This window comes from Manis javanica, chromosome 2 (genome assembly GCF_040802235.1).
Source record: "Manis javanica isolate MJ-LG chromosome 2, MJ_LKY, whole genome shotgun sequence".
Taxonomy (NCBI): Eukaryota; Metazoa; Chordata; class Mammalia; order Pholidota; family Manidae; genus Manis; species Manis javanica.
The window spans coordinates 158,685,043-158,712,746 of NC_133157.1; the positions used below are offsets into that span (position 1 = coordinate 158,685,043).

At 34.1% G+C, this 27,704-nt stretch overlaps 1 protein-coding gene across 3 annotated transcripts in view; it reads left to right on the forward strand.

Moving 5' to 3' along the window:
• XKR9 (XK related 9) overlaps positions 1 to 26,473 on the forward strand; it is a 47,060-nt gene extending 20,587 nt beyond the window's left edge. For 2 of the 3 annotated variants that reach the window (XM_073229674.1, XM_036998200.2), the window contains exons 2-4: positions 1,787 to 2,333; positions 19,119 to 19,339; positions 25,787 to 26,473. In XM_073229674.1, the coding sequence (XP_073085775.1) occupies positions 2,062 to 2,333; positions 19,119 to 19,339; positions 25,787 to 26,415 (1,122 nt within the window). In that variant the 5' untranslated portion in view covers positions 1,787 to 2,061 and the 3' untranslated portion in view covers positions 26,416 to 26,473. The remainder of the gene's footprint in view (positions 1 to 1,786; positions 2,334 to 19,118; positions 19,340 to 25,786) is intronic. The other variant, XM_036998202.2, reaches the window with a different exon arrangement.
• The last annotated feature ends 1,231 nt before the right edge of the window (positions 26,474 to 27,704 follow it).

Consider the following 27,704-nt stretch of genomic DNA (forward strand, 5'->3'; position numbering starts at 1 on the left):
GCAGCCTGTCTTTTTCCTTGGTCAACAATGATCCTGGCTCGGTGTGTCAATTGTCTTGCCAATGGGTTTTAGCCCTTGGCAAGTTCGCTGCGGATTCAATGTGGCCAAAGAAATTGACAGCAAAACGTTCTTTGGGGTGAAAGGGTTTATTTCCTGGCTTGTTCTCCCAGTGGTAGGTCGAGCACTAGCGTCTCTGCCTCCTCCCAAGGCACTGGGCTGAGCTCTCTATACAGTGCAATAGTAGCTTATTGCCTAAAGGTGTGGAAGCGGTAGTCTAGCAAAGGCCAGTTACATCATCAGGTCGTTTGAGTTCAGTGAGGATCCTGGCCATAGGATCCCCAACTTCCCCACAAAGGATTTGCAGCTAGTAGGTAGCTCCATTGACACTGAGGTCCATCTTTTGAAATGAGTGCAGTGGAATGGCTTACTACTGTGGTAAACCTGAGAAGGCATGCCCCGTCCAGGGGGAATACGCTGCTCATGAAGGAGTGATAGTCAAGTGTAGCCTATCTTTCAGTTTTTAGATAATAGTGAAAAATCTGGATTTTTATATGAGATGTTGGCAATTAGGAAAATTTTAAAAAAACTGTTGAATCAGACAAATCTTGTCTGAATATTGCATTCAGCCACATTTATAAAATAGGAATGATAATAGTATATAATCTAAGTTTGATATAAGAATTAATTGGGAGCCTTTTATATATAACATGTAGTTCAATGCCTGTCATGTAGTAGTAAGTAAATACCAGCTATCATTAGTAGCATAAAATTTTTTTCCAGTCATTGCAATTCTCTGTATGATTTACTATTTATCTATTTATCTATTTATTTATTTATCACTTTGAAATCATTAATATACAATCACATGAGCAACATTGTGGTTACTAGATTCCCCCCATTATCAAGTCCCCACCATATACCCCATTACAGTCACTGTTTATCAGCATAGGATTTACTATTATTTTTATTTTAAAAAATTATGTATTGAATGAATACAGGTCTGATATAAAAAACAACATAAAAGCATGTTTAATTAAAGGATTAAAGTTGCATTTACCTCTTACTATCAACCACCCCCTTCCCTTCTCCAGATATAATTAAAAACCATAAATGCTATATTTATCCTTCTAGCACCTGCTTTTTTCCCTGAACATGTCTTGACGATGTTCCAAAGTCAGTTTATACAAAGCTACACCATTCTGTTTAAAAATTGCATTATGTATTCTTTAGTATTGATGTACCATAATTTATTGAACCAGGCCTCTTAATTATCATTTAGGTAGTTTTCAGTTTTTTGCTGTTATAAGAAAGGTTCTGCAAAGAGCATGTATCTGTGTATATGTGTATTTGTGAATATTGCCTTAGGCTTGATTCTTAGATGGAATTACTGAATTAAAAACATTAAGAATTTTCACAGCTATTGCCCCTTTTTAAAATATATTTTTTGTATCTTTGTAACATTCCATTTTATGAATCTATCATTATTTGCCAATTATATGTATTCATGCATTTAGACTGTTTCCAGTTTTTTGCCATTATAAATGGTCCTTTGGTAAATATCTTTCTGAGTAGCTTGTATTTTTTAAGAGGTACAAAATAGTCTGAGAGGATGTTGTCAATAGTAAATCTATTTCTGAGACTTTATTTTCTTAAAACTATTATAAGAACTATATTTAGTGGTAATATATTATGTTTAGAAAAAATGGGGCTTTGGTAAAGTCATAGCCTAGCTTTTTTAATATTATACTCAAGATTTTTAGAATCCTTTATGTATGTTTCATTTTAGGTGTTGTCATCTTTAATGAAGATCATTGTGAAATAGAAGATTGAATAAAGCCTTTTAACATAGGGCCAGGATTAGACATTTAGAAAAGAAAGTTAAAATTAGTTACTTAGGTTTTAGTGTTCCATTTTCCTAATATTATTCTTTCTCAAAATAAATTTAGGGAGTAAAAATTAAAATTTAGTGCTATACTAAACTATACACTAATATTTGTCCTAGTTACTTTTTTTATTTTTGTAGGAGAGAAGGTAAATAACCAAAATCTATAGTGATTCATAATGAAATATAGTAAGTTGAATTTTATGATGTCAGTTCTTGGCATTATAATCTATATAACTGATTTAATTGTGGACATCTGGGTATCTGTCAGGTTTTTCCATGAAGGACAGTACGTTTTTGGTGTTTTAACAGTAAGCTTTATGCTCTTTGGAACACTTGTGGTCCAGTGTTTTAGTTATTCTTGGTTTAAGGCTGATTTAAAGAAAGCAGGCCAAGAAAGTCAGCATTGTCTCCTTCTACTTCATTGCTTGCAAGGAGGAGTTTTTACCAGGTGAGCATACATTTTTATCATTAACACTGTTTTTCTTTAATCCAAACAGAAAGTACCTTTTTTCTTTTAGATGATTATTTTTTATTGAAGGGTAGTTGACACACAGTATTACATTAGTTTCAGGTGTACAACACAGTTATTCAACATTTATATACATGATAATTCTAGGTACCAGCTATCACCATACCAAGTTGTTACAATATTTTGACTATATTCCTTATGCTATACATTACATCCCAGTTACTTATTTATTTTACAATTGGAAGTGTGTACTTTTTTTTTTTTGTGAGGGCATCTCTCCTATTTATTGATCAAATGGTTGTTAATAACAATAAAATTCTGTATAGGGGAGTCAATGCTCAATGCACAATCTTTAATCCACCCCAAGCCTAATTTTCATCAGTCTCCAATCTTCTGAAGCATAACGAACAAGTTCTTACATGGAGAACAAATTCTTACATAGTGAATAAGTTACATGGTGAACAGTACAAGGGCAGTCATCACAGAAACTTCAGAAAGTACCTTTCTGAATCTGGGTAGTCAAATGTACAAAGGTCCTCTTTTTTTCACATAGATCAAAGGTTACTCTCCTCTCACTATCAGTGCTTACATGAGTCGTTGCTCTACTGTCAGAATTTTCTAGGCTTTTTAATAGAATGCTTTAATTTATCAAATCAAGTTACTTTTCCGATATGTACTCTTTGTGGGTGGAAAAAGACTCACTTCTTTGTCTTCTGACTCTTATTTCCTATTTTGTATTTGAAGCCTGATTATGTAAATATAGTCCATTACTTGTTTCAGAGCCCTTGTTTATTTTAAGTTACTTATAGCACTTATTTAATGGTATTTATAATCAAATTTATAAATTTGAAAATAAAATCATTTATAAATCAAATTTTTGCTATAATCAGTAGCCGTGTGGTTGCTACGTACAGAACAAAAAACGACCTTAAGAATCATGCTGTTTAAAACCTTATTTTATAGTTAAAAGAACTAGGATCTAAATAGGCCCTGAGAATTCTATGATTCTCCATATACCTAATTTCATATGATCTTTTCATTATTACCTTAAGTGATTTAATTCTATGAAAAACTATATATATATTAGAAGTAAAGAGAAAAGTTAAAGATAAATATTAAGAGGGTAGCATACCATTTTGTTAGATTTTGAATTTGGGCTCTTTCAGCAGCCATCTTTCTTAATGGCTGTAGAATTCCAGATGAGTGGTTATTTTCTCTTTGCATGTTACGTTCTTTTATCTTTTGGTTTCCACTGATGCTCTTGAGGAGTTAGATGCCAGTTTTACTGCTCTTTTAAAGGTATTTTGTCTTTTTTCTTTCTTGTGGCTCTTACGGTTTTTCTCCTTATCTTTGGGTTTCTATAGTTTGTAATGTATCTAGGTGTAGATTTATTTTTATTTCTCTTGCTTGGGGGTTTGCTGGTCCTCTTAATTCTGTGACTGTCTTCCAACAGTTCTGCACAATTCTCAGTCATTGTCTTTTCTAATATTTTCTTTACCCCATTTCTGGAACTCCAAGCAAATGTAAGTTAGACCTTCTCATTGTATCTAGCATGAATGTTAGTGTGTTAGATATTTAAAGTTTTTATTTTTTGACTCTCTGTGGTACATTTGGTGTAATTTTTTCACAAGTCCTTATTTCACTAGTGCTTTCTTTTGCTGTGGCCAAAATGTTATTACATCCAACCACTGAGTTTAGAAAATTTTGACTATTAAACCTTTTATTTTTAGAAGCTCTATTTGGTTCTTTTCATGTCTGGTATGTCACTTTTTACAGTTTCTTATTTACTGCAGGTAGCTTCAAATTGCCATTTATATGTTTAATCATAGTAAGTATAGTTGTCTTGTTTGTAATTGCAGTATCTGAAGCCTTTTCAGGTTTCTTCTAACTGGCTATGCTTCTCCTATTGAGTACTCATATGCCTTGTTTTCCTGTTTGCCTGGTACTCGTGATTATGTTCTGGTCATTGCCCTTGTAAAAATTATCTGTGAGAACTTCACCAAGCCCTTTCTAGAGACTTTCTTTTATTCCTAGAAGATATATAGAGGTTCTTTCAGGTGGAGTCTATACTTAAATTCATGGCTTGAGGTTACCTGGCCTACATAGGTTATGCATATCTGGGATGTAACTCTGTTCAAGGAAAGTCTCTGTCAACAATATACCAATTTTAAACAAATCAACTTAGAGATATAATTTTACATGAAATAAAATGCACATATTTTAAGTATACCATTCTAAATGGCATCTTGACCATTTTGAGTCACTGAGTCTTTCAATTCATGAACAGGTTTTTCTATTTATTTAGACTTCCTTTAATTTCCTTCAGCAATGTTTTGTAGTTTTCAATGTGTGTGTATTTTTATTTTTATTTTTTATTTTTTATTATTTTTGATTTTGGTATCATTAATCTACAATTACATGAGCAACATTATGGTTACTAGACTCCCCCCATCATCAAGTCCCCACCATGTGTGTGTATTTTTAATTTCAATTTCTAATTTTCATTTCTGATATATAGAATTACAGTTGGTTTTTCTTTTATCCTATGATTTTACTAGGCTCACTTATTCTAGGAGTTTTTTTTGTAGACTCCTTAGGGTTCTTTACATAGATAATTACATCATTTGCAGATAAAGAAACCATAATGTCTATAGCACGGAGAAGACAATTAATGACTCTGTAGCATCTTACTGTGCTGATAGACAGTGACCACAATAGAGGGGGTGAGGACTTGACAATATGGGTGAGTGTTGAAACCACTGTGTTGTTTATGTGAAACCATCAGAGGATTGTATATCAATGATACTTTGATTAAAAAAAAGGAAAGAAACCATACTGTCTTGATTACTATAGCTTTATAATACTTTATAAGGTCAAGTATGTTTTCCCCATTTAACATAAATTTCATTTTGAGAACAGTTCCAGTTTTACAGCAAAATTGAGCATTAAGTACAGAGCTCTTACAGAGTGAGGTGTTTATCAGGTGTTTTGCCCAAAAATTCTCTGGGCTTTATCTATTCATCCCTCTTGATTACTATAGCTTTATAATACTTCATGAAGTCAAGTATGTTTTCCCCATTTAATGTGAATTTCATTTTTAGAGCAGTTCCAGTTTTACAGCAAAATTGAGCATTAAGTACAGACCTCTCACGTATCACCAAGTCCCCATCCCCACACCCTGCCCTTCTAGTACTTTCCTAATCAGAATGGTGCATTTATTACCGTTGATGAACTTAACATTGACACATCATCATCACCCAAAGTCCATAGTTTATATTACAGTTAACTCTTGATGGTGTACATTCTGTGAGTTTTGACAAATGTTTCATGACATGTATCCACCATATAGAGTCATATAGAATAGTTTCACTGCCCTAAAAATCCTCTGGGCTTTATTTATTCATCCCTCTCTCCTACTTAACTCCTGGCAACCACTAATCTTTTTACTATCTCCAAAGTCTAGCCTTTCCCAGAATGTTACATAGTTGAAATCATAGAGTATATAGCCTTTTCAGATTGACCTCTTTCACATAGTAATATACATTTAAGCTTCTTCCATATCTTTTCATGGTAATGATAATTTCTTTTAGCACTAAATAATATTCCATTGTCTGGATGTGCTACAGGTTATCCTTTTACCTACTGAAAGACATCTTGATAGTGTCCAAATTTTGGCAGTTATCAATAAAGCCACTGTAAATATCCATGTGTAGATTTTTGTATAGACCTAAATCTTCACTCATTTGCATAAATAACAAAAAGTGTATTGTTTGAATCATAAGGTAAGACTATATTTAATTTATAAGAAAATTCCAAACTGTTTTCCAAAGTTGCCATACCATTTTGCACTCTCACCAGCAGTGATTGAGGGTTCCTATTTCTCTGCATTCCTGTCACAATTTGATATGTCAGTATTCTGGATTTTGGTCATTCTACTAGGTGCATGTAGTATCTTTGTTTTAATTTGCATTTCCCTAATGACATATAATGTGGAGCATCTTTTCATATGCTTGCATGTTAATCCATATATCTTCTTTGGTGAGGTATTTATCAGGTGTTTTGCCCATTTTTTCATTGGATTGTTAATTTTTTTATTATTGAATTTTAAGAGTTCTTATATATTTTGAACAACAGTCTTTATCAGATATATCTTTTATAAGTATTTTCTCCCAATCTGTAGCTTGTCTTCTCATTATGTTGACATATCTTTACTTTTAATCTCGATGTGTCTTTATATTTAAACTGGATTTCTCCTAGACAATATATAGTTGGGTCTTATTTTTTAATTGAAATGTAGTTGATATACATTTTACAATATTATATTGGTTTCAGGTTTACAGCATAACAATTCAACAATTATGCACATTACCAAACACTCAGCACAATAAATGTAGTCACCATCTATCAACAGAGATGTTACAGTATTATTGACTATATTCCCCATGCTGTACTTTCATCCCTGTGGTTAATTTATTTTCTAATTGGAAATTTGCACCTCTTTATCCCCTTCACCTACTTTGCCCATCCACCTGCCCACCTCCCCTGTGGAAGCTACTAATTTGTTCTCTGTGGTTATGAGTCTGTTTCTATTTTGCTTGTTATATTTCTTAGATTCCACATATAAGTGAAATCATACATTTTTTGTCTTTGTCTGACTCATTTCACTTAGCGTAAAGCCAAGTAGGTCCATCCATGTTGCTGCAAATGGCAAGATTTCATTCTTTCTTATAGCAGAGTAATATACTATTGTATATATGTTCTACATCTTCTTTAACCATTCATTTACTGATAGACACTTAGGTTGCTTCCATATTTTGGCTATAGTAAATAATACTATGATAGCATAGGGGTGCATATATCTTTTTGAATTAGTGATTTTGTTTTCTTCAGGTAAATTCCCAGAAGTTGAATCATTAGGTTGTATGGTATTCCTATTTTTAATTTATTGAAAAATTTCCATAGTGCTTTCCATGGTGAGTGTAACAATTTATATTCCCACCAACAGCATATGAAGGTTCTCTTTTCTACACACCCTAATAAACAGTTGTTATTTCCTGGGTTGTTTTTTGTTTTGTTTTGTTTTATTTTGTTTTTTTTATATTAGCCCTTCTGACTGGTATGACCTGATAAGTCATTGTGGTTTTGATTTGCATTTCCCTGAAGATTAGTGATGTTGAACATCTTTTCGTATTTGTATTTTTCCAGCTGTCTATTCACTTTGGAGAATATCTATTCAGGTCCTCTGCCCATTTTTAATCAGATTATTTGTTTTTTTGATGTTGAGTTGTTTTCGTATGTTTTGGATGTTAGCCCTTTGTTGGTATGTATCATTTGCATATATCTTCTTTTGTTCAGTAGATTGTCTTTTTGTTTTGTTGACGGTTCCCTTTGCTGTGTAGAAGCTTTTTAGTTTGATATCATCCCACTTGTTTATTTTTGCTTTTGTTTCCCTTGTTTGGGAAGACATACCCCGAGAAAGATTGTTAGAGCTGATGTTGAAGAGTGTACTGCTTATGTTTTCTTTTTATTTATTTAAAAAAAATTTTGATATCATTAATCTACAATTACATGAAGAACGTTATGTTTACTAGGCCCCCCCTTCATCAAGTCCACTTATGTTTTCTTGTAAGAGTTTTATGGTTTCAGGTCTTATATTTAGGTCTTAAATCCATTTTAAATTTATTTTTGTGTATGGTGTAAGATAGCAATCTAGTTTCATTCTTTTGTATGTAGCTGTCCAGTTTTCCTAGCACCGTTTATTGAAGAGACTGTCTTTTCTCCATTGTATATTCTTGCCTCATTTATCATATATTAATTGACTATATAACCTCTTTTTTTTCTGGGCTCTCTATTCTGTTACACTGAGTTATGTGTGGATTTTTGTACCAGTACCATACTCTTTTGATTATTGTATCTTTGTACTATAGTTTGAAGTCAAAGACCATGATAACTCCAACTTTGTTCTTCTTTCTCAAAATTACTTTGGTTATTTGGGTCTTTATTGGTTCCATACAGGTTTTATCATTATCTGCTCTAATTCTGTAAGAAATGCCATTGGTATTTAAATAGAGATTGCAGATTGTTTTGGGTACTTGGCCATTTTAACAATATTAATTCTTATCCATGAGTATGGAATATCTTTCCTTTTATTTGTGTCATCAGTTTCATCAATGTCATTGTTTTCAGAGTACAGGTCTTCTACCTCTTTGGTTAGGCATTTTATAATATTTGGTGCAATTGTAAAATGATTTTTTCTTAATTTTTCTGCTGGTTTGTTATTTATATATAGAAAAACAGATTTCTGTATATTGATTTTGTATCCTGTGACTTTACTGAATTTATTTATTCTAATTGTTTTTTGGTGAAGTCTTTAGGGTTTCCTATATGTAGTATCATGTCTGTAAATAGTGAAAATATTTTACTTCTTCCTTACTGTTTTGGATGCCTTTTATGTCTTTTTACTTGTCTGATTGCTGTGACTAGGACTTCTAGTACTATGTTGAATAAAAATGGTGAGATTGGGAACCCTTGTTTTGTTCCTGATCTTACAGGAAAAGCTTTCAGCTTTTCAGCATTGAGTATGTGAACTATGGGTTTGTCATATATGGTCTTTGTTATGTTTAGATCTGTTCCCTCTTTGTCCACTTTGTTGAGAGGTTTTATCATGACCGAATGTTGATTATTGTCAGATGCTTTTTCAGCATCTATTGAGGTGACTATATAGTTTTTAAATCCTTCTTTTGTTAATGTCATGCATTACATTGATTAATTTGTGTATATTAAACTATTGTTGCATTCTTGGAATATATCCAATTGGTTGTGGTTAATGATCCAATTTCCTAATATTTTGTTGAAGATTTTTACATCTGTGTTTACTAGGCATATTGGTATGTAATTTTGCTTTTTTTTTTGTAGTATCTTTGTCTGGTTTTGATGTCTAGGTGATGTGGCCTCCTAGAATGAATTCAGAAGCTTCCCTACCTCTTCAATTTTTAAGAATAGTTTGAGAAAGTTATGCATTAACTCTTCTGTAAATGTTTGATAGAATTCAGCTGTGAAGCCATCAGGTTATGGACTTTTGTTTACTGGAAGCTTTTGATTACTGATTCAACTCTTTCTAGTAATTACTCTTCAAATTTACTATTTTTTTGGTGTCATTTCCAGAAGATTGCATGTTTATAAGATTTTATTCATTTCTTCTAGGTTGTCCAATTTGTTCACAGATAATTTTTCATAGAATCTCTTATAATTGTATTTCTGTGGTGTCAGTTGTAACTTCTTTCATTTCTGATCTTGAGTCTCTTTTTATTGATGAGTATAGCTAAAGGTTTATCAATTTTGTTTATCTTTTCAAAGAACCAGATCTTAGTTTCATTAATCTTTTGGATCATTTTTTTAGTCTCTATTCATTTATTTTTACTCTGGTCTTTATTATATCCTTCCATGTACTAACTTTGGGCTTTGTATGTTCTTTTTCTAGTTCCTTTAGGTGTAGGGTTAGATTTTTCTCATTGAGATTTTCCTCACTTCTTGAGGTAGGCCTGTATGGCTGTAAATTTCACTCTTAGAACTGCTTTTGCTGCATTCCAACTATTGGGTTTCTATTTTATTATTCTCTAAGTATTTTTTTATTTCCTCTTTGATTTCTTATTTGACCCATTGGTTGTTTAGTAGCATGCTGTTTAACCTCCATGTGTTTATGTTTTTTCCAATTTTTTTCTTTTAACTGATTTCAGTTTCATTCTGTAGTGGTCAGATAAGATGCTTGGTATGATTTAAATCTTCTTAAATTCATGGAAGCTTAACATGTGATCTGTCCTGGAAAATGTTCCATGTGAACTTGAAAAGGATGTGTAATGTGCTGGATGAAATTTGGATGAAATGTTCTATATATGTCTATTAAGGCTGTTTGGTTTAATGTGTTGTTCAAAGCCACAGTTTTCTTACTGATTTTCTGTCTGGATGATGTATGTAAGACCCTTAGTGTTATTGTGTTAATGTCAATTTCTCCCTTTTTGTCTGTTAATACTTGCTCAATTAGATGCTCCTCTGTTAGGCCCATAGATATTTACAATTGTTCTCTCGTTGTTGGACTGAGACTTTAATCAGTGTATAATGTCTTCCTTTATCTCTTGTTACAGTCTTTGTTTGAAAGTCTGTTTTATCTGATATAAGTACTGCTACTCCAGCTTTTTTCATTCTATTTGCATAGACTATCTTTTTTCCATTCCTTCAGTTTCAGTCTATGTGTCTTTATGTCTGAAGTGAGTCTTTGTAGGCACCATATAGCTGGGTCTTGTTTTTTCAGCCATTCAATCATACATCTTTTGATTGGAGCATTTAGTTCATTTACATTTAAAGTAATTTTTGATAAGTATGTACTTATTGCCATTTTATAAAATTTCTTCTGTTTTTGTCATTCTTCTCTGATCCTTTATTTTTCTCTTGCTCTCTTCCCTTGTGCATGATGTCTTCCTTTAGTGTTATACTTAGGTTTCTTTCTCTTTTTGTGTGTATCTATTATAGGGTTTTGGTTTGTGGTTACGATGGTGTTCATGTATGATATCTTACGTATGTAGTAGTCTGTGTTAAGTTGATGGTCACTTAAGTTTGAACACATTCCAACAGCACTATATATTTTACTCCCTCAAGTCCATGCTTTATATATATAATGTCTTCTTTTTTTAAATTGTAGTTGATATACAATCTTATATTGGTTTCAAGTATACAACACAGTGGTTCAACAGTCACCCATACTATTAAATCCTCACCCCGACTAGTGCAGTTATTATCTGTCAACATAGAAAGATGTTACAGAGTCATTGTCTATATTAACCATGCTGTACTGCCATCCCCATGACCAATTAATATTATGACCGAGAATTTTTGTTCCCCTTTATCCTCCTCATCCTTCACCCATCTAAGCACTCCCCCATAGTAACTACCAGTCATTTCTCAGTGTCTGTGAGTCTACAGCTATTTTGTTCATTTTGTTCTTTTTTGTTTTAGTGTTCCACAAATAAGTGAATTGTGGTATTTGTCTTCCTCTGCCTGGCTTATTTTGGCTACCATAATACCCTGTAGGTCCATCATGTTGCAAATGGCAGGATTTCTTTCTTTTATATGGCTGAATAATATGCTATTGTGTATATGTACCACATTTTCTTCACCCATTCATCTATTGATGGATACTTTGGTTGCTTCCAAATCTTGGGTATTGTAAATAATGCAGTAATAAACATAGGAGTGCATTAATCTTTTTAAATCCGGAATTTCATTTTCTTAAGATAAATTCCTAGGAGTGGTATTATTAGATTGAGTCCTATTTCTATTTTTAGATGTTTTGAGGCACCTCCTTACTGCTCTCTATAGTGGCTGCACCAGTTGATATTTGCACCAACAGTGTAGGAGAATTCCCTTTTCTCCACATCCTTATCAACACTTGTTATTTCTTGTCTTTTGGATAGTGGCCATTCTAACTGGTGTGAGGTAATTTCTCATTGTGGTTTGATTTGCATTTCCCTGATGATTAGTGATGTGGAGAATCTTTTCATGTACCTGTTGGCAATCTGTATGTCTTCTTTGGAAAACTGTTCTGGTCCTCCACCCATTTTTTAATTGGGTTTTTATTATTATTTTTTGGTGTTGTGACATATGAGTTCTTTATATATTTTGGATGTTAGCCCCTTATCAGATGAATTGGTTATGAATATATTCTCCCATATTTAGGTTACATTTTGTCTGCTCATGGTATCCTTTGCTGTACAGAAGATTTTTAGTTAGATATAGTCCCATTTGTTCATTGTTTATTTTGTTACCCTTACCTGAGGAGATGTGTCCAGGAAAAAATTGCTCATACTTATGTTTAAGAGATCTTTGCCTGTGTTTTCTTCTAAAAGTTTGATGGTTTCATTACTTAAATTCAGGTCTTTGATCCATTTTGAGTTTACCTTTGTATATGGGGTTAGACAATGGTCCAGTTTCATTCTCCTACATGTAGCTGTCCAGTTTTGCCAGCACCATCTGTTGAAGAGACTGTCATTTCCCCATTGTATGTCCATGGCTCCTTTATCGAATATTAATTGACCATATATGTTTGGGTTAATGTTTGGAGTCTCTATTCTGTTCCATTGGTCTGTGGCTCTGTTCTTGTGCCAGTACCAAATTGTCTTGATTACTGTGGCTTTGTAGTAGAGCTTGAAGTTGGGGAGTGAGATCACCCCCACTTTATTCTTTCTTCTCAGGATTGCTTTAGCTATTCGGGTTCTTTGGTGTTTCCATATGAATTTTTGAACTATTTGTTCTAGTTCATTGAAGAATGCTGTTGGTAATTTGATAGGGATTGCATCGAATCTGTATATTGTTTTGGGCAGGATGGTAGAGGCCTTAGATATGTGGTTACTGTAAGGTTCATAGTTTCCTAAATCTGTAGTAGTCTGTATTACCTTGATGGTTGCTCTATTTCAAGCACAATCTAAAAGTACTTCTCTTTTATCCTTTCTCCTCCACATTTTATATCATGATCTGCATTTTTTATTATGATATCATAATCTGCATTTTTGTGTATCCCTTGACCGATTTTGTGTATAGTTGGTTTTACTACTTTTTTCTTCATACATACTTAGTAAGTAATTGGCCTACTGCCTTTACTGTCAGTTTATTTTCACTGCTGGAAACTATTTAGGCCTCAGAACATTTCCATCTACAGAAGTCCCTTTATTATATCCTGTAAGGCCCATTTAGTGGTGGTGAATTCCCCAGCTTTCATTTATCTGGGAAATTTTAAATCTCTTCTCAATTTTGAGTGATAATGCTGCTGTGTAGAAGATTCTTGGTTGAAGGTCCTTTTGTTTTAATCTATTAAATATTCAATGCCACTCCCTCTGTCCTGTAAAATTTTGCTGAGAAGTCTGCTGATGGCCTAATAGGGTTTCCCTTATAAGAAATTTTTAGCATCTCTGTAGATGCTTACAATACCCTTTCTTTATCCCTAGTATTATCATTTCAATTATTATATGTCTTGGTGCTGCCTTCCTGGGGTTCCTTTTTTAGGGACTCTCTGTGTCTCTAGGACCTGAGTGTTTATTTCCTTCCCTGGATTGGGGAATTTTTCAGCAATTATTTCTTCAAAGAGACTTTCTACTCCTTTGTCTCTCTCTTCCCCTCTGGTACCCATTAGGTGAATATTGTTTAGTTTAGAGTCATTGCACAAGCCTCTTAGCATCCTCCTGTTTTTAGAGGTTCTTTTTTCTCTCTGTTCCTCAGCTTCATTGTTCTCCTTTTCTCTAATATCCATCTCATTGATTGTCTCCTCTACTTGTGGCAATCTATTATTCATTCCCTGTGTTGTATTTTTCATTTCAAATACTGTATTGCTCAGGTTTGAGTGGCTCTGTTTCAACTCTTCTGTCTCTTTGTTGAAGTCCTCCCTGAGATTGTTACTACTTTCTGAAGATCAGTTAGCATATTTGTGACTGTTATTTGGAATCTTTTATCAAGAAGATTGGTGATCCCATTTCATTTAGTCCTCTTTCAGGTGTTTATCTGGTACTTTTGTTTGGAATATATTCCTCTCCCACCTCATTTTCTCAGCCTTCCTCTGTTTCTTCCTTTGTATTAGATAATTCTGCTATGCCTCTTGATCTAGACGACATGAAGACATGTCTATGAAGACATCTGTCATGCCCTGAAGCTCAAGACTTTACTCACAAGTGCCTGGTTCTCCTTTGGGGTGGAGCTCCAGTTGCTCTTGGTGGGCTATGGGCAGGGCTGCCTTTCTGTCTGTCTGCCAGCAGTGGCTGACCTTTGTCAGCAGAGGGTGGCATTTCTGCTGACAAAGATCAGCCACTGCTGGCAGACAGTGGGTAGCATCTCTGCAGATAGGCTTTTGTGAGCCAACAGTCATGCTTGTTCTGGGATGTTGTTGGAGGGGCTGCCCTCTGCCTGCTCTGCAGTAATGGTGGTGTTGCTGGGCTGTCTGGATGGGCAGGGTGGTGCCAAGGGAGCACCTTACGGCTGGCCCACCAGTGAGGAGGAAGGAAAGCTCTGAACTAGCTCCCACAGCTGCCTCCCTAGTTGGGGTGAGAGAGGGCTGAGAAAGCTGGGAAAGTCTCCCTTTACCTGCCACACAATAAAGTCTGACTGGTGCTGGGCCTAACAGGCCGAAGTGGGGCAGGCATGTGGGTGGGTGTGTAGGGAAGTGCCCTGGGGCTGCGTAGCCAGTGAGGGGGATGGAGTGTTTGAGACTCTCAGGAGCTCCCAACCAGTTGGCCTGAGGGAGGACTGGAGAAGTGTCCACTTGCCCTTTCTCCTGCCGAGTGAGCTCTGTCTAACCCTTGCCCCTCTGTCACCCTTCCCACTGCTGGTAAATCTTTTAAATTGCCTCCTCTGTGTTAGGTCTCACAAGCGCTAACAGAGCATGCCTATCTTCCACTAGTGACAGGAGTCTTGGCCTCCCAGAGTGCTCTGACTCTCCCTAGTGTCCAGCCCTGTTAATCACCAAAGCCCAATGCAGTGTGAACTCATGTCCTCAGAGCAGACCTCCAGAGCTAGATGTGCAGAGTTTCTGAGTACAGAGTTCCTGCCCTGCGCCATTCCTCTCCCTCCTGCTTATGGGCTGGGATAGGGGAAGGGTTTGAGTCCTAATTGATAGTGGCTCTGCCACTTCACAGTTTTATGTGTGGGCTCTTCTTCTTCATGTGTAGGTGGTCTGTTTTGCAGTCTTCAGGTCCTTTTCAGAGTTAGTTATATTTGCTGTAGTTGCTTCCTTGGTGTTTGTGTAAGAGGACATTTCCACCTTGCCTTCCTACTCCATCATCTTTTTTCCGCCTCAACTCCAATATGTTTCTATTCACTGATTTTCCTCTTTACTTTAAGTTATATTTTCCTGTTTTTTTTTGCATAGCAAATGATTTTTTATTATGTAGTGGATGTTATGATTGATACCTTGTAGAGACTCTAGTTTCTGTTATCTTCTATTGAAGAGAAAGCAGGCAGGTAAATTATTGGTTAGTAACCTTGATGTCTTACACATGGTTGTTTTAGGCTTTGTTAATGAAGGTCTATTTCACTTTTGTCCTTAGTCCTAGGAAAAATTTCTTAGACCTGAAATATGATCTTAGACCTGAAATATGAACCTCCTAAAGTACAGCCCTTTTGGGGATTCAATAGTATGCCTGAAGTATTTATGAAGACCCTCCAATTTGGTGTAACTCCAACTCCAAACTCTTCTCTGTAATAGACAGCTGCTGAATTCTCTGCTGTTTCCTTCTAGTTATTTTTCCTCCATTCCTTGGCATGTCACCTAACATATGTAATAAGTAAGGAGTCAGTTATAGATTTGAAGAGAGTATTTTCAGATTTTGGGGTTCTCTACTCTGTGGTTTCCTCTTTTCTGGGGTCTAACTTATAACCAATCTGGCAGATTTAAACTCAGTCCTCTGATTCTCTGGGCCAGTAATATTTTGACTGTCTGCTTGAGCTATGTGTGGTTTGTGCCATTTAGATTGTGGGATGCCTTCAGAGGAAAATGTAGACAAATGTGCATCTCATGCAGTATGGTTCCCTTCCTTCAAGAGTTAAATGCCCTCATGTTTCTTACTGCTTTAGGTTGCTCTTCTGTTCCTTATTTTCTTCTATATTTCATTTAGAATTTATCTTTGTCAGTAGGAGGGTTAGTCTGATATAAGATAATCCATCAATACTGGAAGCTGGCACCTTTGATCTCAAATGAAAAAATATGTTGTAATGAAATATGATAAGGAACCTCTCTCTGTTTCTTTTTCTTTGGCTTCATCATTTGTCCCATGCAACTTAATTAATACCCTATTGATTAAAAAATTATGTTCATACCCCTGTTTCCCTTGCAGCTATTCTCATATAAACAGACCTTTGTATATATTTTTCCATTGCCACAGAATTGAAAAATATTTCCCCAAAAGTCATTGGAAATGCTCTTGTACATATCTGTAAATAGCCCTCTTTTTTGGTTTGTTTGTTTAACAGGCACCTTTATAGCACTTAACATGCGCCATGTACTGGCCTGAGCATTTTACACATATTAACTCCGTTAATCCTCACTTCAACCCAGTGATGTAGGTATCATAATTGTCCCCATTTTTTAGGCGAGGGAACTGAGGCACAAAGAGATTAAGCTAGGCAGTGGTAGAGCCAGGATCTGAACCCAGGCATTAGGGCTTTATTAGAATCCATATTCTTAACCACAGTGCTCTGCTACCTCTCCTACTTCATGCTGTCTGTACTCATTATGCTCTGGGTATGTGCTCGTAAATATTTGTGAATTTTTAAAGTTTTTTAATTAGTGGTTTTTCAATTAGTGGTATCTATTGTATTTTAAGAAGAGGTATCTATTTTAAGAACAGGAACCACATACTGTATTATATAATAGTATTATATGATATACATACAGGAAGCTGTACTGTGCCATACAGAAAAGACTCAAATACAACTTCCCCTATAAATTTCACCTTTAAGTCCTAGGGAGTGTTAATCACATTATTTCTTCTGTACTTTCACAATGCAGAGTGTTGTGGTTATCAGTTTCTATTGAGTGGTTATTTCTTCAACCTTGTATTGCAGCTAGAAGGCTTGACTTTCCTGTTAGATTATAAGGTCATTGAAAATAGAGATCATGCCTTCATCATTTTTGTAGACATTCTGCCCTGGCATCTAGTGACCATTGAATATAATGGACCATGTGATGGTAAAAATGTAATTCTATTTGCCAATGAGGAATCTTTGCATATCCATCTTGTTTTACATCTTATTTACAATAGGAATATTTTATACTTGTGTTTTGCTTTGAACTTTTCAAAGTCCTTTCATATCAACTACTTTCTTTTAAGGTTCTTTTATTCTTTTTTTTAACTTTTATTTTGGTATCATTAATATACAGTTACATGAGCAACATTGTGGTTACTAGATTCCCCTCATTATCAAGTCCCCCCCACATGCCCCTTTACAGTCACTGTCCATCAGCATAGTAAGATGCTATAGAATCACTACTTTCAACTACTACTTTATGGAAAAAAAATGAGCATTGATTTGTTCAGTAAATATATTCTGAGAACCTACTCTGTGTCAGGTAACTATAATAGTTGCTTAGGATATAGAAATGAACAAAACAGAATCCCTGCTTCATGTAGATTTCATTCTTGTGAGAAGGTAAAGATAAATATAAATAATGTGTTAAGTGGTGATAAGAAAAATAACATAGGATAAAGAGATAAAACATGATGGAACATACTACTTTAGATGGTGTGATCTGGAAAGAGTTGTATGAGGAAGTAGCATTTGAGTAGAGACCTGAATAAAGTTAAGGAGTAAACTTGTAACATTTCTGGGGTTTAGAAGAGTTCTGATCAGAGGGAATAGCACAGAGAGAGGCTTTTAAATCGGGAAAAACAGCAAGAATGTTATTCTGGAAGTGTGGGAGAAATGAGGTAGAAAGGTAAAGGTGGTAGTGTGTGCAGGAGGCAGATTATGGAGGGCCTTGTAATCTATGAGAAAACTTTGGGGTTTTATTCTAAGTTTGATGGAGATCACTAGAACATTTTGACCAGAGGCATGATATCTGTATTATATTTAGTAACTTCAGTCTATTTGCTGTGTAGAACATAGGATGCAGAGGGAGCAGGAGTAGAATTAATGACTAATTATGAGGCTGTTGAAGTAATTTAGGCAAGAAATGTTTGTCTAAATTAGGCTGGAGGCAGTGGAAGTAATAAGATGTATTTAGATTTGGATGTATTTGCAATTAGAATCCAGAACCAAGAGAACCCAATGAGAAATTTTTATAGGATATAAGAAAAAGAAAGGAGTTGGAAATAATTCTCACATTTTTGGTCTGAGCAAGATGGTGAATGCCAGTACCATTTACTGAAATGGGAAATGTGATAGAAGGAACATGTTGAAACAAGATATGTATTATTGCCTTTACTTTCTTTTTAAGGAAACTGAGGTATATTTAAAGAATTTTGATAAACTTTGGAATAGAATCCTGGTTGCCTCATTGCTAACCTCAGATTTCTTCTAAATAAGTGCCTCAATACTTCTTGTTTCTTGTTTTTAATTTTACTTGCATGATGATTACTTCACTTTATTCTTTCAAAGGAAAAGCCTGAGCAAGGATGTTTTAAGAGTATTCGAGATTTTATATATTTTCTAGGATTGTAGTTGTCAAAGAGCCTAGTGCCTTGTAGGTATTGAGCAATTGTTTGCTAGATTAAATCAAAAGAAGATTCAGTCTCATCTTCAACCTTGGCATTCTTATAAGGGCATGTATCTGTCTCATAGTTAAGATAGATTGCAGTTTGTCTTTCAGAAAGTAGTCATTAAGTAGAAATCATAAGATCTAGGTTTGGAGTCTAGGACTGTCCCTTACTGTGTGTAACTTTCAACAAATCAGTCTATTGTTCTCAGCCTTAGTTTTCCCATCTGTGAAACTGAAATAATACCAACTTATCACACATAATTATTGTGAAGATGAAATGAGATCATGTATGCTTAACACTACTAGCACCCAATTAGTGTATCAAACATAGAATAAAAGCTTATGCGGATGAATCTCAATAAAGTCACCATGAGATGTTTACAAGGTTGAAAGAAATTTGTCATAGAGATATAGTTTGTGGGAAAATTCTGTACTTAAATGTATGTTGCTTTTTTTCAAAATTAATATAAACATTAACATACATATTATAAGGAACATATTACTGAAGATTAATGTTCATGCTTACTTTACAGGTATTGGTATGCCTTGAAAAATGGTTATCATGTGGCTTTCAAATATAACAGCAAAACTGATAACTTCATGGAGAAACAAATTGATCCACATAAAGAAGTTATAGATAGAGTGACTGATTTGAGCATGCTCAGGCTATTTGAGACCTACCTGGAAGGCTGCCCACAACTTGTTCTTCAGCTCTACATCCTTCTGGAACATAGTGAAGCAAATTTCAGTCAGTGTAAGTCTCTCTTAATACCCTGTGTTAGATTGATGCCACTGAGATCTTATGTCAACTACATAATTCATTTTGGCAGGTTTTAGAATTTCTCTTAATCGTTTTTCTTTTTAGAATTATTTTCTTTAAAAGAAGTCCATGATATAAATGTCAAAAAAATATATAAAGATATATTGTCTCCCTCCTTCTCCTGCTTATTTCTTCCTTCATATGTCCAGAAATGAAACTGTTATTGTCCATTTTTGATGATTTTTTTAGGAAAAAAATTGAAAAGCCTGTATTCCCCCCCACCCTTTTTTCTTTCTTTTCAGCTATGGTAACACAAAAACTGTCTTTGCCTTTTTTTTTACTTAGCAGTACATCTTGGAGATCTATCCATATCACCACAGAAAGAGCACCCTCATTCATTATTATTATCTTCATAGCGTTACAAATTATGGATGTACCATGATAAATAACAAACCCCCGTTTATGTTAATTTAGGTTGTTTCAAATATTTTACTACTTAAAAAAAGGCTGCAATGAAAAGTCTTATGCATGTATATTTTGCATGTGTGAAATATATACATAGGGTAAATTCCTAGAATTTGAATCATTGTGTGAAAGTACAAATGTTACAAAACTAACGAAAGTTTTGCAAGCTGGTCAATGTGTTGCTTTGATAGCAGATTTTTCTCATGAGAGTAAAATGTTTATTTTTAAAGGAAAATTTGGTATTTCCATTAAAAAATCTTTTAATAGGTATTTAATTTGAAATGTTAAAAAAACTATTTGCTAAATAATGGTCCTGGTTTTCATTAGTGACTAGGGTTTCAGGCAGACTTGGATTCATCTCAGAGAAGCAGATTGTCATTTTCCCTCCAGTTCCTGTCTGCTTGATTTCACCTGTAAGATCAGTTCATTCCCCCAAACACCCTTCCTATTCCCAATTTCCCATAAACCTCTAGAATAATCTTACCTTTACTTTAATTGTTAGTAAGACACTGAAATGAACCTAATATGGATCAGGCCTCTTTTTTCTTCTAATGCAAAGGATTTGTGGGTTGGGATTTAAAATTTCTGTATCATATAGTTCCTGAAGCTAGTTCACAATATTGTGGTAGATCTGCTGATGATGACAAGTAGTACATAGCATCTGGGCCAGCAATGGAATCCAATGACAGCTATCTTTGTTATAGTCCTCTTCTCATCCTTCAAGTAAGAAGTTGAGGTGTTAAGTTAAAAATAGCAAAAAGTAAGAAATAATCTAATTGTCTAACAATAGAAATTATGGTAAATAAGTTATTATAGGTAGTATACAAAATGGAGCCACTAGAGATATTGTTTACAGATAACTTTTAATGACAAAGGAAAGTAATTCTGAACTAAAATTTAGGCAAAAAACAAGTTATAAAATTTTCTATCAGCATACTCTGAAGGATACAAAGAAATTATTATATGAAAAAATTCTGTAATAAAATATACAAAAATGTTGACTGTGGTTGCTTCATCATAGTAGGATTATGAATGATTTTGTTTCATCTTTATATTTTTCTGAATTTCCAAATTTTTCATAGTAATCATGTATTGTTTTGACCATGAGGCTCAAAATGTTAAAAAAAAATCAGGTTATTTATAGAAGTACTTCAGAAGATTGAACATATTATCTTTGCTCCTTCCTGAAATCACAGTAAAAAGGAGAGTGAAGGAATAAAAGCAATACAAGCCCATAAAGGCAAAGAGAATGCAGAGTAGAATAGCAGATTAAAAATATCAACAAATGTTTAGAATATGGAAGCAGATGGAAAACTTAGGTTATCAGGCCAACTCTGCCATTGAAAGTCTAAATTATTTGACTCAACCCTCTCTCTGAAAATCTCTAAAACAATTGGATAAATATTTTTTAAAGTTTTCATAAAAGTGTAAAACAATCTGATGCAACAGGCCAAAATATGCATGAAAGTGGGAACATAGCTTGGTTAAGAAGGACTCTGAAGGCATTTATTACCAAACCTTATAACAGCAGATTCAGTTTTGATGGCTTCCCAGAATGTGGAAGACTGAGGACAAAACTCAGGCTTCTTACAAGGGAAAGACATCTAGCAGAAAATCCATAAGGCCATACTCCAAAAAGCACCCTCCTCAGGGTAAAAGTGATGTTACTTACCTCATTCTTCACTTCCATGAGACTGCAAGGAATACTGCCTTGCTGCTAAGTAGAGCAGGAAAACACATTCTTGAGAAGTTATAACAATATGATTTGCAACCAAAATTCACATCTGTGGCTAGTACAAAAGAAAAAAAGTCCCAAAACAAACTAATGAAAACCAGGTTATGAATATAGTTAAAATGGTTCCAGACTAATGGTCCCCCGAAGTGTCTGGCAGAAACAAGTATTATTTTTCCCTGGAGGATAGGCCTCAAATAACTTTCGCAAATAGTTTTCCAAAAAAAATGAATGGTTTACAGTAGTTTATAGCACCAAAAGAAGGCACTTTGAGTAAGATTCAGCAGAAATAAAAAACTCATTAAGACTTCATATATTAGAAATCACCAGATGCAAAGTATAAAATATTCATCCTATTATATGAAAGAAGTAAATGATCGACTTGAAAATATGAAATTATAAAAAAATGAGTTGTGTACTTGAAAAAGAAAAATACTTAAAATTTATGAGAATTGAAAAATTTAAGAATTGAAATAAAAAACTAAGAAGCTTAGACACAATTAAGTAGACAATTAGTGAGTTGATGTTATTTCAGAAGAAATTATCCAGATTATAACAACAAGGATATGGAAAATGTGAAAGAGATATTAAGAGACATGGAATATTGGATGAGAAAGTCTAATATACATCTGAGCAGAGTCTTGGAGGACAGGAGAGAAACAGTGGAGGGGAGGCTATATTTGAAAAGTTAATGGCTGAAAAAATATCAGAATTGATGAGAATCACCTACCCATGGATTTAAGAAGCACATTATCTAACAAGCAACTAAGTAGAAAGAATTCTGTACCACAGTATGTCATTAGTAAAGGAAATTCCAAAGAATGTACATCAGACAGACATGTCTGGATACAAGAAGGAATAGAACAAAGAAAGTAGTAAATATGTGGATAAATATAGATGAAAATTAGTGTATATAAAATAAAAATAATATGTGAGGTTAATAAAAACAGAATGAAAGTACAAGAGAGTAATACCAGTGGAACATAAATGGAGTTTAAGTGTTTTAAATTTCTTGTATAGTTCAGAAGAAAAGTAGAACAGGTGGAACTTTTTTTTTGAGGTGTAAAACTAAAAAATTTAGAGAAAACCTATTTAAGAAAAATAATATAATATTGTGAAAGCAAAATTAGATATTGTGTTAGCTTGCTTGGGCTGCCATAACAGAATACTATAGACTGGGCAGTTTAACCAACAGAATTGTATTTTCTTACAGTTCTGGAGACTGACATTTCCAGATCAAGGTTACAGCAGGGTTGGATTCTGGTGAGGATCTTTTTGGGTTGCAGATGTCACCTTAGTCTGTGTGGAGAGAGATTTCTGGTGTCTCTTCCTCTTCTTGTAAGGACACTAGTCCTATCAGATTGGAGCCCCATTTTTATGACCTCATTTAGCCTTAATTATCTCCATTAAAGGCCTTGCCTCAGAATACAGTCACATTAGGTGTTATGGCTTCAACATAGGAATTTTGGAGGAACACAATTCAGGTCATAAAAGGTACGAAAGTAGGCATTTTTTTACAATAAGAAAATACATCAAATTATAAGAAAGCTGATAAGTACCACAAATTTCACAAGAGGAAAAAATATATTCTTATTATTTTAATATTCTTTTAAGTTTTTTTGCTGCATACTCTGGCTTTGATTTGATAGTTTTATAATACAATTTATATAGAGTAGAAAAATTTATTCTGTTTTCTAGCAACTAGTGTTGATTGAAATTTTTAAGTTATTTTTAATTAAGAAAAGTTTCAATTTCAAAGATTACTGATAATATCATGTATAATTTTTAGGTTGTCATATTTGGGAAAAACTCTACCAATCTTTTCAATAATGTGCTATAAGAGCAGAGCGTGTCAAGATCTTTTTTTTGATGAAGTAACTAATTTTTTTTGATGAATTGATAATACTAGTTTATTTTTGACATCTTACTGAATATTGGGAGTCTTATGTTACCTTCTCTGATGTTAGTAATGTCAAATCAAAGACTTTAATAACAGTGAGGATAGACCATCATGCCTTAACAGAAAGGAATCAGAGGCCTGTTGATGGCAATATAGTGAAGTGTTAAGATCAGGCAAACTTCCTGAGAATCCTAGCTCTGTCACTTACTAATCTTAATTATTCAAGCAAGTCTTGTAAACATATCCTGCTAAACCTAAAGTACATGTATTCTCAACTCAGTTTCCCTTTAGCCAGGTCCCCAAAATGACCACAGTTGCTTCAATACACCAGGAAAAAATGTGAAAGAATAAATTGGACTAGAGACAGGGAATTATCAAGTACAATTTAAATGTCTTATTTTTCCAAATTTTATAAAAATATATCACAAAATGAACACATTTCTAGTGCTTTGCCTGGGCTTGGAAGGAGCCCAGGCTAGTGTGGGTCCCTGAAATTTAAGCTTCCTTCAAATTTATCACTACCTTTCTGATAAATCTATCTCTGAGGTAACTATTGATTCATGGTGCAACTGTTGATACACAGTACAACTTTTCTCAGGAATGTCTGGAGAACACTTGATCAAAACATGAGAGTAAAACTTGAAAGAAATACGAAGATAGGAAACAGGAGGTCAACACTGAAGAAAGGTGAAGGGAAGTTCTGGGGAGAGGAAGCAAACCTTGGGAAGGATCATATTCTTAAAAAAAAGAACTAATAGATAAATATAGGGGAGTTTATTAATTTCAAGAATTTGCTAACAAGTACTGGTAGGATCAGAAAAACCCAGTAAGGAAACCCTGAAAAGTTTTAAAAGAAAAGGAATATAATAAGAGTGTAGTACTTGGCTAGCAGTGAAAAAAAAAAAAGGCTATACTTACATAGTTATAATAAGGTAAACACTGAATACTGATTTTATGAAAAATTGTGATGTTACTCTTTTGAGTAGCTGGAGAGGAAAATGTAAGCAGGGAGGGTACATATGTGTTTGTGTACCTGCTAAATTTTCCTCTTCCCCAAAAGAAAATAAAAAAGGAGTGTCTAAAGCAGATGAATTAAGAAAAAGAACAATTTGTGTTTTATATAGAAATAAATTTCAGAAGAACAGCTAGAAGAGTTGGTAGTGATTTATTCTGGGATTTGTGACTGAGAGGTGAGGATGTTTTGAGCATGGTACTGCTGTTTTTCTTGTAAGTTCTGCTATACTTACTGACTTTTAAAAGATATATGTGTTTGGTAGAAATTAAGACATTATAGAAAAGACATAACAGGACAATTTAGGGGAAAGCAACAAATGAATTAAAATATTTTTGAATTGAAGAGAGGAAAATAAATAAACTAATTGTGGTATATGCTAAAACCAGGAGAGTGGACAAATGCTTCTATAATCCTCATAATCCTCTTCTATAGGAAAATCTGTTTTAAGTCTGCCTTTCTATCCTAGTATATAGACCTCCAGTGAGGCTAAATGGGAATCACTAGCATTCTGTATTATGCTTTAAATTATTTTTCTAATTTTCTAATAGTTTTGCTTTCAGTTTTATCAAAGTCCCCAGATTTTGTAGTGGGACTAATGAACTGCCTGTCCAAAATAGTAATGAAGTTACTCTTCTGTTATATGCTGCTAAAAAATGGGTTGGGGAGTAAAGATGTTAAGGCTATAGAAATGCATATTTAGAGTTATTTGTACATTTGATCCATCATCTTGAAGATACAGGAAATTGAGTTTGTTGATGCTTCATACTTATGTTAAATTTTCTGTTTAATCTCTCTTCCCTCTCCTCCACTTCCTGCCCCACCCACCATGATGCTGTCTCTCAATGAATTAGGTATATACCCAAGATCAAAGCCAAAATGACTGGAAAGCTGGTACTATTACTGTAGTCTCTAAGAGGAATTTCAGAGCACACAGTTTTCACTATACCAGTTGCTCAGTATAATTTGTCCAGTAAATTTATTCAAAATCTTATAAAGTAGTCTACTGTAATGGTTAAGTATACCAACCTTGGAATCAGGCAGATTGAGGTTCAGATCTCAGCTTTCTGCAACTTGTGAGCTTTGTGACTTGGGTCAAATAACATATATATTCTTCAAGCACCAGTTACCTCATATGTAATATGGAAATATTAATATCTATTTCAAAGGATTAGATGAAATGGGTATATAAATTACCTGGCATGTGTTTGTGGGTATGTATATGCAGATAAAGCATGAACATACAGATAAGTCATGTATGATATATAGTAATTTAATACTATTATTATTATTCCTATAACAATATATCTTTTTTTATTTTTTATTTTGTAGATGCAGCCATCATGATCTCTTGCTCTGCTATTTCTTGGTCAACTGTTGATTATCAAATAGCTTTAAGAAAATCCTTGCCTGATAAAAAAATCCTTAATGGACCCTGTCCCAAACTCACATATCTCTTTTACAAGTTGTTTACATTATTGTCTTGGATGCTGAGTGTTGTACTTCTTTTATTCTTAAGTGTTATTATTGCTTTATTTTTGTTGTTATTTCTTTGGTTTTTAGGTATACTGTGGGCATTTAAAGAGCAAACTCGGTTTTGTGCTTCCATAAGTATGGAATTCTTATACAGAATTGTTGTTGGATTCATTCTTATCTTTACATTTTTTAATATTAAGGGACAGAATACCAAATATCCAATGTCTTGTTACTATATTGCAAGGGTATTGGCCACAGTTGGGATATTGATTGTATTCTGGGTTTGCCCACTCTCTGTTTTTAGTTCAGACTATTTTATACCTATCAGTATCACTATAGCTCTTACCCTTCTCCTTGGAATTATTTTCCTTATTGTTTATTATGGGACTTTACACCCAAACAGAAGTAAAGAAATAGTGCCTGATGAAATTGATGGAAAACCAGTTCAAAGCGACTGTAGAATGAAGTATTTCCTAATGCAATAAGCTGTTCATTTACAAGTTATGTTTTCTTATTTTTTGTTTCATTGGTTAGTAAAGAAAATGTTTTACATGTGTGTGTGTTGTTTCTTATTTTTACCTTCTTTAAATTGAGATCAGTTCTGGTACATTAATTAGGAATGTGAGAGAGCATAATATTTTTTTAATTTAACTTAATTTCTTATATGGTTTTGAAAATCTTGGGTATTCGGATATACTTGACTGTTGCCTGGTAGAGTTGCCATCTTGAGTGTGAATGGGAAGAAATAGTCTGATTGCCATAATTAAAAGTCTGGAATTGAGCTTCCCTCCAACTTCTGTCCTTTACTTTTTCCCTTCCTGCTCCTGAAGTATAATTGATTTTTGTTGTGGAGAACTGCAAGGGGAGGAGAAAAGCAGAACTCTCATTCTTCTTTCCTTATTTTTGATTTAGTGTATATATTTTGAGTTGGGGATAGACTGAGTAGAGGAAAAGGAAAAGGAGAGAAAGGAAGAAAACAAAACATCAAATTTACCATATTAAGAATTTTTAAGTGCATAGTTCAGTAATGTTAAGTATATTCACTTCACTTTGCATTTCTGTAACTTTTTCATATTACAACACTGAGACTCTATTCCCACTGAACAATTCCCCATTTCCCTCTCCAACCTGTGGCAACTACAGTTTTATTTTCTATTTCTATGAAACTTGACTCATACAAGTGGAATCATATAGTATTTATCTTTTTGTGCCTGGCTTATTTCACTTTGTATAATGTCCTTAGGTTCATCCATGTTAGCATGTGACAGGATTTACTTTTTTAAGGATGAATAATATCCATTGTGTGTGTGTAATATATGCCACATTTTCTCTATTTTTCCATCATTGGGTTGCCTCTACCTCTTGGCTATTGTGAATAATGCTGTAATGAACATGGGTTTGTAAATATCTCTCCAAGATCTTACTTTCAACTCTTTTGGATATAGGACCAAAAGTGGAATTGCTGAATCACATGATAATTCTGTTTTTCGTCTTTTGAGGAACCTTCATAGTGGATATAGTGGATGCACCATTTTACAATCTTACCAACAGTGCACAAGGGTTCCAATGTGTCTTGCCAATGGGTTTCATCCCTGGGCAAGTTCGCTATGGATTCCGTGTGACCAAGGAAATTGACAGCAAAACGTTCTTTGGGGTGAAAGGGTTTATTACACATCTTGTTTTCCCGGCGGTAGGTGGAGCACGAGCGTCTCCACCTCCACCCACAGCACTGGGCCGAGCTCTCTATATAGCACAATAATAGCTTATTGCCTAA